We start from the raw sequence: 12,617 nt of genomic DNA on the forward strand, positions 1-12,617 counted from the left end.
AGTATCCACCTCTCGGGTGGCTTGCCCCACAAGTCATGTGGCAGGTGACCAATTTGGGTCCATGTGGCACCTTGCCCCTCAAGGCATAGGGGGCGGCTCACTAGTCACTAGGGACCCTTCATAATATTCTTGAATGTTCGAGAACATTTCGTGGTCTTTCAGAAGCTTTAGCACCTTCCAGGGCATTATAGGTAAATCCGGGATGCTCCCGGACATCCTAGAACACTTCCGAGATCATCCGAAATATTTCGGAGCCCGTCCTCTCATTCTCTATGACCTTCTAGTCCTCCTACACACCGCTAGTTAGTGAACCTGTGACTTTAATAATATGCGGATATGTTCGTAACACCTTCCGATCGATAATTATTAGCAGGATCTGGGCACCCATGATAATTCTTGCATAACAGCAGAGATTTTATCAAGCCAACATCTTTTTATTGTGTATATATACAATCGCATACAATTCCCTCTACTTTTCTTTTTGAGGCATACAATTCCCTTTACTACGCCATATATATTACAAAACCGGAGGCCCAAATGGACTGACTGGTTGGGCACGCCGGCCCAAACGCAAACAGTAGAACACGGCCCGTCGACTCAGAAACATCGAACAAACAGTCGACCCACGGATAAAACCAGGACCGAGTCTCACCCTGTGTGTTCGGTTTATTCGGTTTACATGGTTCGGTTTATACGGTTTTTCGGTTTGTACGGTATTAATACTTTGATAAATACGGTATGAAAATAAAATACGGTTCGGTTTCGGTATATACCAAACTATTTCGGTATGGTTTCGGTATATACCATAAAAACCAAAGTTGACGCGAATTTAAAAATGACGTAATAATAATTTACAAATTTATGACGCAAAACACATACTATTTTACATAGTATATGACTATATATATAAGTATATATGCATGAATTGATTCATCTGTTGATGGTTATGGACGTGCTTAGCATTTAAAAAAAAGAAAAATGAGTATGTTACAAGAAAAAATTACGTGCTTAGTAGTGAATTTGACTCATGTACAAGAAAAACGACAACTTGTATGGTTCTTCATCTCAAGAAATATAAATTTATTTTTTACTTCGGTTTATTCTGTTAACTGTTCGGTTTATCGGTATATACCATAAAAATCAAAGTTCAAATCGGTATGAAAAATTCATACTATACCGAAACCAGAAACCATAAAAACCATAAAATCGGTTTGGTTCATTTTATTTTCGGTATGGTTTTTCGGTTCGGTTTTCAAATGAACAGAGTGAACCGAGTCAATCGCCGACGACCGACCGCGCGCGCGACGGATTTGACCATGACCCTCGCCGCCACCCGCAGCGTCCGCCGTCCGCTACGCCTCCTCCTCCTCCCACAGCTGGGCCCACGCTATCTCCCGGGACCCACGTTCAGTGACACGTGGACCCCACGTCACGTCCAACCGCACGGGCCCCACGGGTACAACACGGTAGCGTGGGGCAGTTCGGTCACTCCACGACGCGTCCCCTCCCCCCAGCGTACTCCGCCACCAACCGCCTCCTCCTCTTTCCGCTGCAGCTGCTGCCGTCACACTAGCTACCGAAACCGTCGCCGTCGCCCTCCTCCTCCCCTCCCGCCCGCCTCGACCCCGCCAGAACCCTCCGCCGCAATGCCGGAGGAGAAGGAGTACGTCGCCGTGCCCATGGGCCAGGCGCCGGAGCCCGCGGACCCCGAGGACCCCGTCAAGTCGCCGCCGCGCCCCACCTCGCCGGCCACCTCCACCCGCCAGGTGCGATACGGATCGATCTGCCTTGCCACTCCCTGTAGTCCCCCACGACGCGGCGGGGCTTAGAGTTACCGGAACCCATCTAGTTGCTTGCTCGGATCTGGCCGCGCCTCAGCGCTGCCGCCGTTTGATCGAATCCAAGGCTTCTGCCTGCCGTCTGCCTACTGGGGTTGTCGCCAAGGTTGACTATAAGGGTTTCCATGGTTGCATTGGAGGTCTGCTTACTCTGTCATGCGTATTTGTGTAATATTGATCAGATGTCTATGCCGTAAACAGTCGGAGAAATTGACCACATCAGTGTCAGTGCGAGTCCTGTTGGAGGTAGAGATACCTGTGTAGGCTGTCTTACTGCGGAGCTCCAGCCAGATGCCTGTGTTCGACAAACCTACTATTCAGGATGCACGCCGCAGGTTTTATAACCCGGCAAAAGTGAATTTAATGAAGTTTAGATGTGGTCATCTTGCATGTGTCTGAATGACCTCCTATAACACTATGTGCTTGGTTTGATCATGATATTGAACGTGCGGTATACGCATTTGCTTTATTCTCATAAATAGCAAATGCATATGAGTACTGGCTCTGCAGGTCATAGTTCTGTTGGAGAATATGCAAATGCAACTAACAATAGGAATTTGACAACTGCAATTAGTTAACTGCCCCGTATTATTAGGTCTTTGGAACCCCAAACTCATCAACTGACACTAAAACTTGACAGCATCCTCTGGGCAATCATACTGCTTAAATATTTTGGTTATCTGTACATATGCTCCATCTTGAAGTGTTGTTTAGTAAACCATCGATTATTAGGCACTAGAGTATAAAGATTGTTCGATCAAAGTAGACAACACTTGGACCCAGTATTGTTACTGTACGTTCTTGTTCTGTTCTCTCATTTTACCTGAATGAGCTGTACTTTCTCTGCATGCTACGCTATATCTTTTCCAACTAGTTATTTCATACCTAACCTGCTAATTCAATAGGCATGCTTTGCGGTCCTTCAAAGCTGGGTGTCAAGAAAATTTATGACTGGATGGTATGCTTTGCAAGAACTGATTCATAGAAGTTGCGAGACCTGTAAATTATAGATGCCTAATATTCTCTTTTTTGTTTGCAGTGTAGTTATTTTCCCAATGGCTGTGACATTCTTCATCACTTGGTGGTTTATTCGATTTTTTGATGGATTTTTCAGTCCACTCTATGCAAAGCTTGGAGTCGATGTATTTGGTAATTGTTCCACAAATACTCATGTCTAGCCACTTGCTGGTCATGGTAAAATTGTAGTATCAGACAAACAGTAATACTCCCTCCGTAAAGAAATATAAGAGCGTTTAGATCACAGCGCTCTTATATTTCTTTACAGAGGGAGTACATATTTACTCTATTTGTATGCCATATAGTGGTGCAGACTTAGTTAGCCTACTTTTTTTTTCTCCGTTGGCTCCTTGCTTGTGTTTGATCTAGATTTAATCTCCAAAAGGATCTATCACATGCAAATTTGAGTTCAGAGAGATGTGCTTGTTTCTGTGGGACTGCTAAGGCTTTTTAGTTTATATATACTGCTCTCGTTAGTTGTACGATGGAAAAAATTGTACCGAGCTCCTGATGGTGCCAGTTACTGAGATCCTTTGAAATCATTGAGTACATGAGGAAAAAGCAGCCTCAGGCTATTAAAAACAAACTGTCATTACTTAGTTCTACTGACAAATATTCATGATTTGCTCTATACTGAGTACTACAATTTTTCTTGATTCCAGGCCTTGGGTTTGTGACATCTCTGGTATTCATATTTATTGTTGGAATATTTGTGTCATCATGGGTGGGCTCAACTGTCTTCTGGGTTGGAGAATGGTTTATAAAGAAAATGCCATTTGTAAGGCACATATATTCTGCATCAAAGCAAGTTAGTACTGCTGTTTCACCAGGTAATTTATGATCATCTGGAGTGCTCCAGAATATCTGACAACTATGTTCGTTCTTTCTTAAATTTCCGTCATGTATGATTTTCATTGTTAGTGCATAACTTTTTCTTGAAGAAAAGTGTCAGTGGATGGCGTATATATATACAAACCCATAACTTCTTAGTCGGGTAAAACATTATATAAGTACCAGTACTTCTCAAAGAAACACATTTATAGGCCACTAGTTTTTTTTAAGTTACATGAGCTTATGAAGTTAATAGGATAATCCACATGAAGACCATATGAATGTTGCGACAACAGCATGTTTGCTGTTTCTATGCACCACATCATTGACAAACTGGTTTGATTGAAATCTTTATGTTCCAACTTACTTGTAGTTCCTTCTGCCCAACCAGAAAAAATTCTTATAATACATTTTATTCATTTGACAGATCAAAATACAGCAGCATTTAAAGAAGTGGCAATAATTAGCCATCCCCGTGCTGGTGAATACGCATTTGGGTTCATAACATCGAGCATGATTCTTCAGGTACTTGTTTATGCAAATCGCTTTCTACAGATGGATTGACAGCATCAACCGAATTTGAATGCTTCATTCAAGATAATTTACTCATTTATATGCTTTCGAGAATAATGAGCTACACAAAGATTCACACCGTACTTGTGTGTGCTCTTTTTCTGTGTTGCCTCATGCATGAAATAGTTCACTTTCAGGAAAGTGTCACCCATTAGTTGCGATTTGTGATATCTAAACCCTTTTATATCTCAAGAGTGTAAAGATTCACCGAAAACAATTAAAGACTAAGCCTAATGTGGCCTGGCTGGGCTTATCTTAGTAGTCAGCTTATCGGGATTAACCTATAATCTCTATATAAGGTGCTTTTAAATCAGTCACTCCTCTCTCGTACATAAATTTGTTGTGGAAACCCTGAAAAGGCCAGCTAGAGCTGCTTCAAGTTTATGGGGGGCATTTACACATTGGAGTCACAAGGCCAAATATAGACTCACTTGGCTCTGTCTCAAAGATGAAAGATTATTTGCTGGTAAGTTTGCATAAGGCCAAATAAGAACAAAACTAAGCATGTCCAATCAATCATAGGACGCGTCAAAACATACGGTACTTCAGGTCTTGAGCTCTAGAAAATGTTGTAAAGAATTATTTATCAAGTTACATTAAGGACAACTGCTACAGATAGTCAAGGGACCTTTGTCCTTTCTTGTTTTCTGTTGTTTTGTCCAGGATCAACACTGACAGAAGCGATGAACTATGTGATACCTAATTGTCTATGTCCACATGGTTAGCATGTTAATGGTGAGTCAATATACTTTGTTTTTGTTGGATTCTGATGTAATCATCTATCATTGCATTGCAGACTGACAAAGGTGATGAAGAACTGTGTAGTGTCTATGTGCCAACCAATCATCTATATATTGGTGATATCTTTTTGGTGAACTCTGCGGAAATTATAAGGCCCAATCTGTCCATTCGAGAAGGGATAGGTTAGTTTTATTTTGACTATCCCCTTTTAAGCTCCTTATCATTTCCGCTGTTCTGTCCAAAAGAGAATAATTCAATGCCTTCTATAACAGCTCCTTTAAATGCTAAATCCTATCAACACTTGCGAATACTATATGTTCTTGTTATTTTCTTGCTGGCAGTTTATTTGTAACATCTCAATCCAGCATAAGATTATTTTGAGGGCATGTCTCTTATTGTGGTCGTTAAGTTTGATATGATAGTCTTTATAATAACTCCCTCCGTCTGCAAATCTAAGATGTTTTGGATATTTCAATATGGACTACATACGAACTGAAATCAGTGAACAAACACATTAAAACGTGTCTATATACATCTGATTCAGAAAAAAGTTAGAGCATCTTATATTTGTGAACGGAGGGATATCACCTGAATTTCTAATCTTATGTTTCTGCTATTATGCTCTCTACAGAAATAATTGTCTCTGGAGGAATGACCATGCCGCAGGTGATTACAGCGCTAGGACCTGCCCCTGATAAGAACGAGGGCACCCGTTTAAGCAGAATGATGACTGTCTGAAGCTTAAAATATCGCCAGCATATCTCAGGTATAGTCGGAAGAACTTCCCCAGTCCTCCAGGCCATGTGAGCTGCGACTGAACCTAGATTTCTGATCACTGGCCTAAGTTCCTGTAGGTATTGACATGTAACCTTTGTGGATGTTTACAGCTACTAAAGGAACGCCAAAGTCGTGGATGATGCTGCATCTGATGTACAATTTGTAGATTAGAAGCTGGAACACAAGGACTGCGATGGAGTAAACACCGGTTGTATATTAGGCGGGTTAGAAATTAAAGTGGGGTGCTGATGATGGTCACGCAGCACACCGCACTTAGGCGGCTTACTGAGGCTACTGACAATGGTTTGTGGTTCTTATGTGCTCACAGAATGAGTGCTTAGTTACTCGTGTTAGGTCATTACAATGTAACTTCAACTGAGACAGGTTATTTATTTTTTAATTTTGATTGATGCTATCGCATTGGTTTGTCAGAAGGGTAAACAACGTGTTACACCAATGTGCGGTCTGGGATGAGGGACTAATCCACCAGTGGTGGCTGCCTGGAGTTTCTCGTAGTCCTATCTGTGCGCTTGTTGGTCAAGTGACATGTGAACTTTGCCCTACCAAACATGGGCGACAATTGGCTTGGCAAACTTCTCCCCACTGAATTAGGTACCCTCACTTTACAAATTATTTGGTACTACGAACGTTGAGGAGAGAGCACGGTTTTATTACGAGGCGGTACCAACATCATACAGTACCAAGTAAATTAAATATAAAAATATTTTGATTAATCTAATGGTACTAGTTTGATATTGGTATTTTCTCAATAAACTTGATTAAAGATAGACAGTGGATTATCGTGAATCGGGAGCTGTGATGACCGACGGCTGCCGGGAGATGATGAGTTCTTTCGGCAGGGCAACTATAGTGCATTCATTGTGCCAGGGAGAGCAATGCCGCTGCGCATGCGATCGAGCAAGTTACACAAGGAAGTATTCGGAGGTGTGGTGTGATAAACCTCCTAATTTCCTTGTTCCTCCTCTTGTAACAGATATGATCGTCGTTTAATAAAGGTTGCCAAAGTTTTTTAAAAAAATACTATACTTGATTAAAGATGGAGAACCTTGACATCAAAAGAAGTCACTAATACTCCCTCCGTCCCAAAATTCTTGTCTTAGATACATCTCCTTTTATCCATTTAGATGACAAGTATTTCCGGACGGAGGGGTATTTAGAAACGGAGGGAATACATTTGAAGTAGTTTTCGGCCGCTGGTGGAATCCGCCTTCCTGTTGGTTGGGCGAAAATATTAGCAGCTGGGCATCAGAATCTACTTGAACGCGTATCGCCCCTAATGACCGCTCCAGGTCAGCGATAGCTTCCGCCGCCGCTCTAAGTTGTGCCCGCCACCGAGATGGTCCCGGGGCAACTACTCCTGGCGTATAAGCTCCATCGACATTCAACTAATCAGCTGGTGCAAATTTCACCTAAACTTTCATCCATTTGTGTATGTTGAAGTTATTCATTGTACTACTTCTTGGTACCCACGAGCAAGTACTCTTGCAATGAATAACTTATAAAGATCAAGAATAATTCAAATGAATTGACTTGTATTCAAACTGAGTATTTGATTTAAATATCACAAAGAAGTCAACCCATTTGAATTTGGTTCCTTGTGAACATCGGAATCCTGCCAAATCAACGTGTCCTTTTTTTCGAAACGAAAGGGGTTTCCCCCCGCCCCAATTTTTTATTAAAGCAAGGCAAAACCACACAAGTTCACCAGACTGTTAATATCGCTCAGCGACAACCAGAATAGCTGCCACAGATAACACAAACCAGGGTTTTGAATCTATCCTATTACATCACCATTCACCAGAGGAGTCTTTTATTCTGGAGCAAAGGAACCGATCTAGAATAGGATAACAGAAAGGATCAAAGCTAAGAACTAGGTATCCTATTTCCAGTCAGCCCCAGCTACTCATTGGCTCCAGGCGATCCTAAGCAACTCCCCTCTTCGATGATCCAAGAGTCTTAAGCACCGGAGAAAAAGAGCACCCTGGGCCTCAGAACATAGGATTTTCCATTTTCTGATCAATGCCCCCAGCAGATCCAAAACACGAGAAACTAAGAAACCAGTTATTGATCATGCGTTCATCAAATCATGTTGCCCTCGTCGTTTTGATCAGTTCGCTTTTATTCCTTCGAATGGGGCTTCGGGTGGGATTGCCACCATCTGGAATAGTGCTGTTTTTACTGGCACGGTCATTGCTTCTGAGGATTTTGCCCTGGTCATCAGATTCCAATCCACACAATCTTCACAATCATGGACTCTTGTCAATATTTATGGACCCTGCCAGGGTGACCCACGTACCACTTATACCAATTGGTTGTTTTCCTTAAATATTCCGTCGAATGAAGATTGGCTTCTTGTGGGGGATTTCAACTATATCCGCAGCCCAGACAACCGTAATAAACCAGGAGGGAACGTAAACGATATGATCACATTTAATGATTTCATACGATCACAAAGTTTGGTGGAATTACCAATCAAGGGCCGTACTTTCACTTGGAGTAACATGCAACAAGATCCCCTTTTAGAACAGCTAGACTGGTTCTTTACTTCTTGTAATTGGACACATGCTTACCCCAACACCATTGTTAAACCCTTAGGTAAACCTGTGTCTGACCACATCCCGTGTGTTGTCACAATCGAAACAACAATCCCACGGAGTAAACTTTTCCGATTCGAGTCTTACTGGATTGACCACCCTGGTTTCATGGAAACTGTCCAAGCAGCTTGGGATAAGCCAGTTAGAGTGACCAACAGCGCAACTATACTCTGCAGAAAATTCAAGCACTTGCGTCAATATCTGAAACGTTGGAGTAAAAACATCTCCCGCCTATCCACTGCCATTAATAACTCCAATAAGGCTTTGTCCGATCTGGATGCAATTGAAAACAAAAGGAGACTCACCATTCCTGAGACCAATTTTCGATCTATCCTCAAAGCCCACATTCTGAGACTTCTATCATACCAGAAACAATATTGGAAGAAAAGGTGCACCATTCGCTGGGTTCGTTTTGGGGATGAGAACTCCAAGTTTTTTCAGGCCATGGCGTCAGAAAGATACAGAAGGAATAATATTGCATCTCTCACTCTTCAAGATGGCACGGTTGCTGAAGATCATGCGAGCAAGGAGTCTGTTCTATTTCACTCCTTTAAAGAAAGACTGGGTACTTCATCCAAGCATGAGATGAAATTTAATCTTGCTAGCATTATTAAGAAGATTGATGGTCTTGACGTTCTAACTGTTCCGTTCACAAGACAGGAGATTGACCTCGTTATCAAAGAAATGTCGGCCGACAGGGCTCCTGGACCGGATGGATTTAATGGCTCATTCCTCAAATCTTGTTGGCACATAATAAAAGAAGACTTCTATGCTTTATGCGATCAGTTTTTTGAGGGATGTCTCAATCTTGAGAGCATTAATGATGGTTATATTACTCTCATTCCTAAAGTTGCCGCACCGCAAGGAGTTAATGACTTCCGACCCATCTGCTGTCTTAAAGTCATCACTAAACTCCTGGCTAATCGGTTGCAAAAAGTAATTTTGAAGATCATACACCGCAACCAGTACGGATTTCTGAAAAAGAGGTCAATCCAAGACTGTCTGGCGTGGGCGTTCGAATATATATATCAGTGTCAAAACTCTAAGCAACCAATTGTTTTGCTTAAGTTGGACTTCGCCAAAGCATTTGATACCATAGAACATGAGGCCATGATTGAAATTATGAAGAACATGGGATTCAATGATAAGTGGTTGGGGTGGATCAAAGACATCTTCTCCTCGGGCAAATCCTCTGTTCTACTTAATGGAGTGCCAGGTCGACAATTCCATTGCAAATGTGGTGTTCGACAGGGGGATCCCCTGTCCCCCCTCATTTTTGTCCTTGCTGCGGATCTACTTCAAGCAGCTATAAATGATTCTTACAGGAGAAATGATCTGAAACTGCCTTTCAATAGACCCAACCAATCAGACTATCCGGTCATTCAGTACGCGGACGATACAATCATGTTACTACCGGCCTGTGCTGATCAAGCCACCTTAGTCAAGCAAATATTAACGGATTATGCAACCTCCATTGGACTCAAAATTAACTTCCACAAGTCAACCCTTGTTCCTCTGAATTGTGATGCTGCCACTGCTCAACATATTGCTCAAATTTTTGGTTGTGTGATAGGCCTTTCACTTACCTTGGCCTACCCATGGGCACCTCAAAACCAACGGTGCAAGATCTTATGCCTCTTGTCTGTGGAATTGAAAGACGTCTCTCCTCCACCTTGTCAATGATATCTTACGGAGGCAAATTGTCATTGTTGAATTCTATCATCACGTCCTTAATAATCTTTGCGCTGTGCACTCTGAAATTACCGCCAAAGATCATTGACCTTCTTGACAAAATCAGACGGAAAGCCCTTTGGACAAAGAAAACGGATTATGGAGACAAATGTAACTCTCTGGCCTCCGGGCAAATGGTTTGTCGCCCTAAAGATTGTGGTGGCCTTGGGGTCCTGGACATTAAAACCCAAAGCGATGTGTTACTCATGAAATACCTTCATAAATTCTACAATCATTGGGATGTGCCGTGGGTGGACTTGATTTGGTCTACTTATTATGTGGACAAAATCCCTCATGCCTCAGACCCGTGTGGTTCATTCTGGTGGAAAGACATTCTCAAGCTTACTCCAACTTATCGAGGCATCTCCCATGTGGTTGTTCACTCGGGGGACACGGTCCTGATGTGGAAAGACCTCTGGCTTGATGAGGTTCTGGCTGATTCACACCCACGTGCATTTTCTTATGCCAAACTTGAAGATATCTCAGTTAGAAACTTCCTTGGGAGCCAAAATCTCAATGAAACCTTTCACCTACCCCTCTCCATGCAAGCCCATGATGAGCTGCGACATATCCAGCAAATCGCAGCCCATGTTGGTAACCAGGTGGATGAAGTTGAGAAGGATCAGTGGTGCTATGCCTGGGGATCTGATGTCTACACGGCCAAAAATTACTACAGATTCTATTTTCGAGATGTGTCAGCTCATAAAGCTTTTAAATGGCTCTGGAAATCTTCTGCCACAATGAAAATCAAAGTCTTTGTGTGGCTGCTTCTCTCTGATCAGCTTAACACAAGGAATATGCTCAAGAGAAGAAGCTATAACATTGGAAACAACTATGGATGCATCCTCTGTGGTAGTAATGATGAGGAAACACTTGAACATATGATTTTTCACTGCCCATTCAGCAAGTCTTGCTGGGACACTTTGCATATCCACTGGGCTACACAAGAAGATAGATTATTTTGGATTCAGGAAGCCAAAACTGCTTGGAACAACCCAATGTTCATGGAGATCTTCCTATATGCCTCCTGGAGTCAGTGGAAAGAAAGGAATAACAAACATTTTCGAGGCATTGCTCCCCCTATCAGCTCATGGGCAACAAGATTCAGAGAAGACTTCTCTCTCCTTATTTATAGGGCCAAGGAGAGACATAGAGGGTTTATAACTTCTTTCCTAGAGAATTTTGTACATCCATAGGGTAGTCTTGTACCTTACTCACACCACTTAATACTCTGTCTTGAATCATGGCCATGGATGTAAGGTTATGATCTTGTAAGAACCTTTTTGATACTTTAATTAATATACACACTAGGAGCCTCTCCTACTATTTCAGGTGTCAAAAAAACGTATACTTCGCCATCTTCGCTCCTGGAAAACAAAATCATTGCGCAAACGCCATAAGCTCCATAAGACAGCAGAAGTAGTGGTATTAAGAGCTTCACAATGTTTTCTCCTCTTCCAAAAGGAAGAAAGTGATGTAAAAGAAACAGGTACAGAAATATTAAAGCATTCAGCAATAAACACCCAAATCTGTTTAGCTACAATACAATCAAAGAAAAGATGTTGTATTTTCTCCAATTCATTACATAAGACACAAGTCTTATCTTCCACATGTCTTTGTTTCGTTAGACTATCTTTGGTAAGGCTTTTGTTATTGTATATCAGCCACAGAAAAACATGAATGTTAGGGGGAACTTTAATTTTCCAAATATTATCTTTAACATCAGAAGAAACCCCTCCAAAGTTGATCATTTTGTAAAATGATTTGACTGAGTACTGGCTAGATGATTCCAGCATCCAAACAGGGTGGTCTGGGTTGTCAGAGAGGGTAACTTGCTTAACTACATCGATGAGAGCAAACCATCTAGACATAGTGCCCTCATCCACACATCTCCTGAAGGTAAGGTGGAGATGCCCCCCCCCCCCCCCCCCCGCCATCCCACACCTGGGCAAGAGTAGCATCTTGTTGTTGACAGATGTCAAACAGATTCCAAAATGCAGTTTTTAGAGAACAATCCCCAATCCAAATGTCATGCCAGAAGGCAATGTTTTCTCCATTTCCAGGGATCCATTTATAAAATGTTTTAGCCGCAGCAAGAGCCCAAGAAAGACTTTTCCAAAATGGAGAACCCATAACAGGTTTAGCATAAAAGATGTTAGGTTTGTTGGTAGTATATTTAAAAGCAACAATCTTCTTCCAATCACTCTATCATCATAGAACCTTCTCCCCCATGATGCTAACAAGGCCATATTAAAGTCCCTGAGGTTGGGTACCCCCAAACCACCAAATTCCTTTCTCCTAGAAACCAGTCCCCAGTTGGCTAGATGATATTTATGGACCTCCCCCACATTGCCCTAGAAGAAATGCGACATCTGGGAGGAGATCATATCAATGGACCATTTAGGAAATTTCACAATTGACATTAAATTGGCAAGAAGTGAGTAAGATCAGTTTGCCTCTATATGAAAGATGTTTCCCCAACCAACCAGTAATA

General features: G+C 42.1%; 1 protein-coding gene across 1 annotated transcript; it reads left to right on the forward strand.

Moving 5' to 3' along the window:
- Positions 1 to 1,640: 1,640 nt before the first annotated feature.
- LOC123134722 (protein LIKE COV 2) lies at positions 1,641 to 6,192 on the forward strand (the record flags this gene model as incomplete). The annotated part of the gene is given in 8 exon segments (XM_044553915.1): positions 1,641 to 1,766; positions 2,744 to 2,796; positions 2,878 to 2,987; positions 3,518 to 3,685; positions 4,114 to 4,211; positions 5,056 to 5,182; positions 5,632 to 5,766; positions 5,888 to 6,192. Coding segments are annotated over 7 exon segments (783 nt in total). The 3' UTR covers positions 5,739 to 5,766; positions 5,888 to 6,192.
- Positions 6,193 to 12,617: the final 6,425 nt, after the last annotated feature.

This window comes from Triticum aestivum, chromosome 1B (genome assembly GCF_018294505.1).
Source record: "Triticum aestivum cultivar Chinese Spring chromosome 1B, IWGSC CS RefSeq v2.1, whole genome shotgun sequence".
NCBI classification, from domain to species: Eukaryota; Viridiplantae; Streptophyta; class Magnoliopsida; order Poales; family Poaceae; genus Triticum; species Triticum aestivum.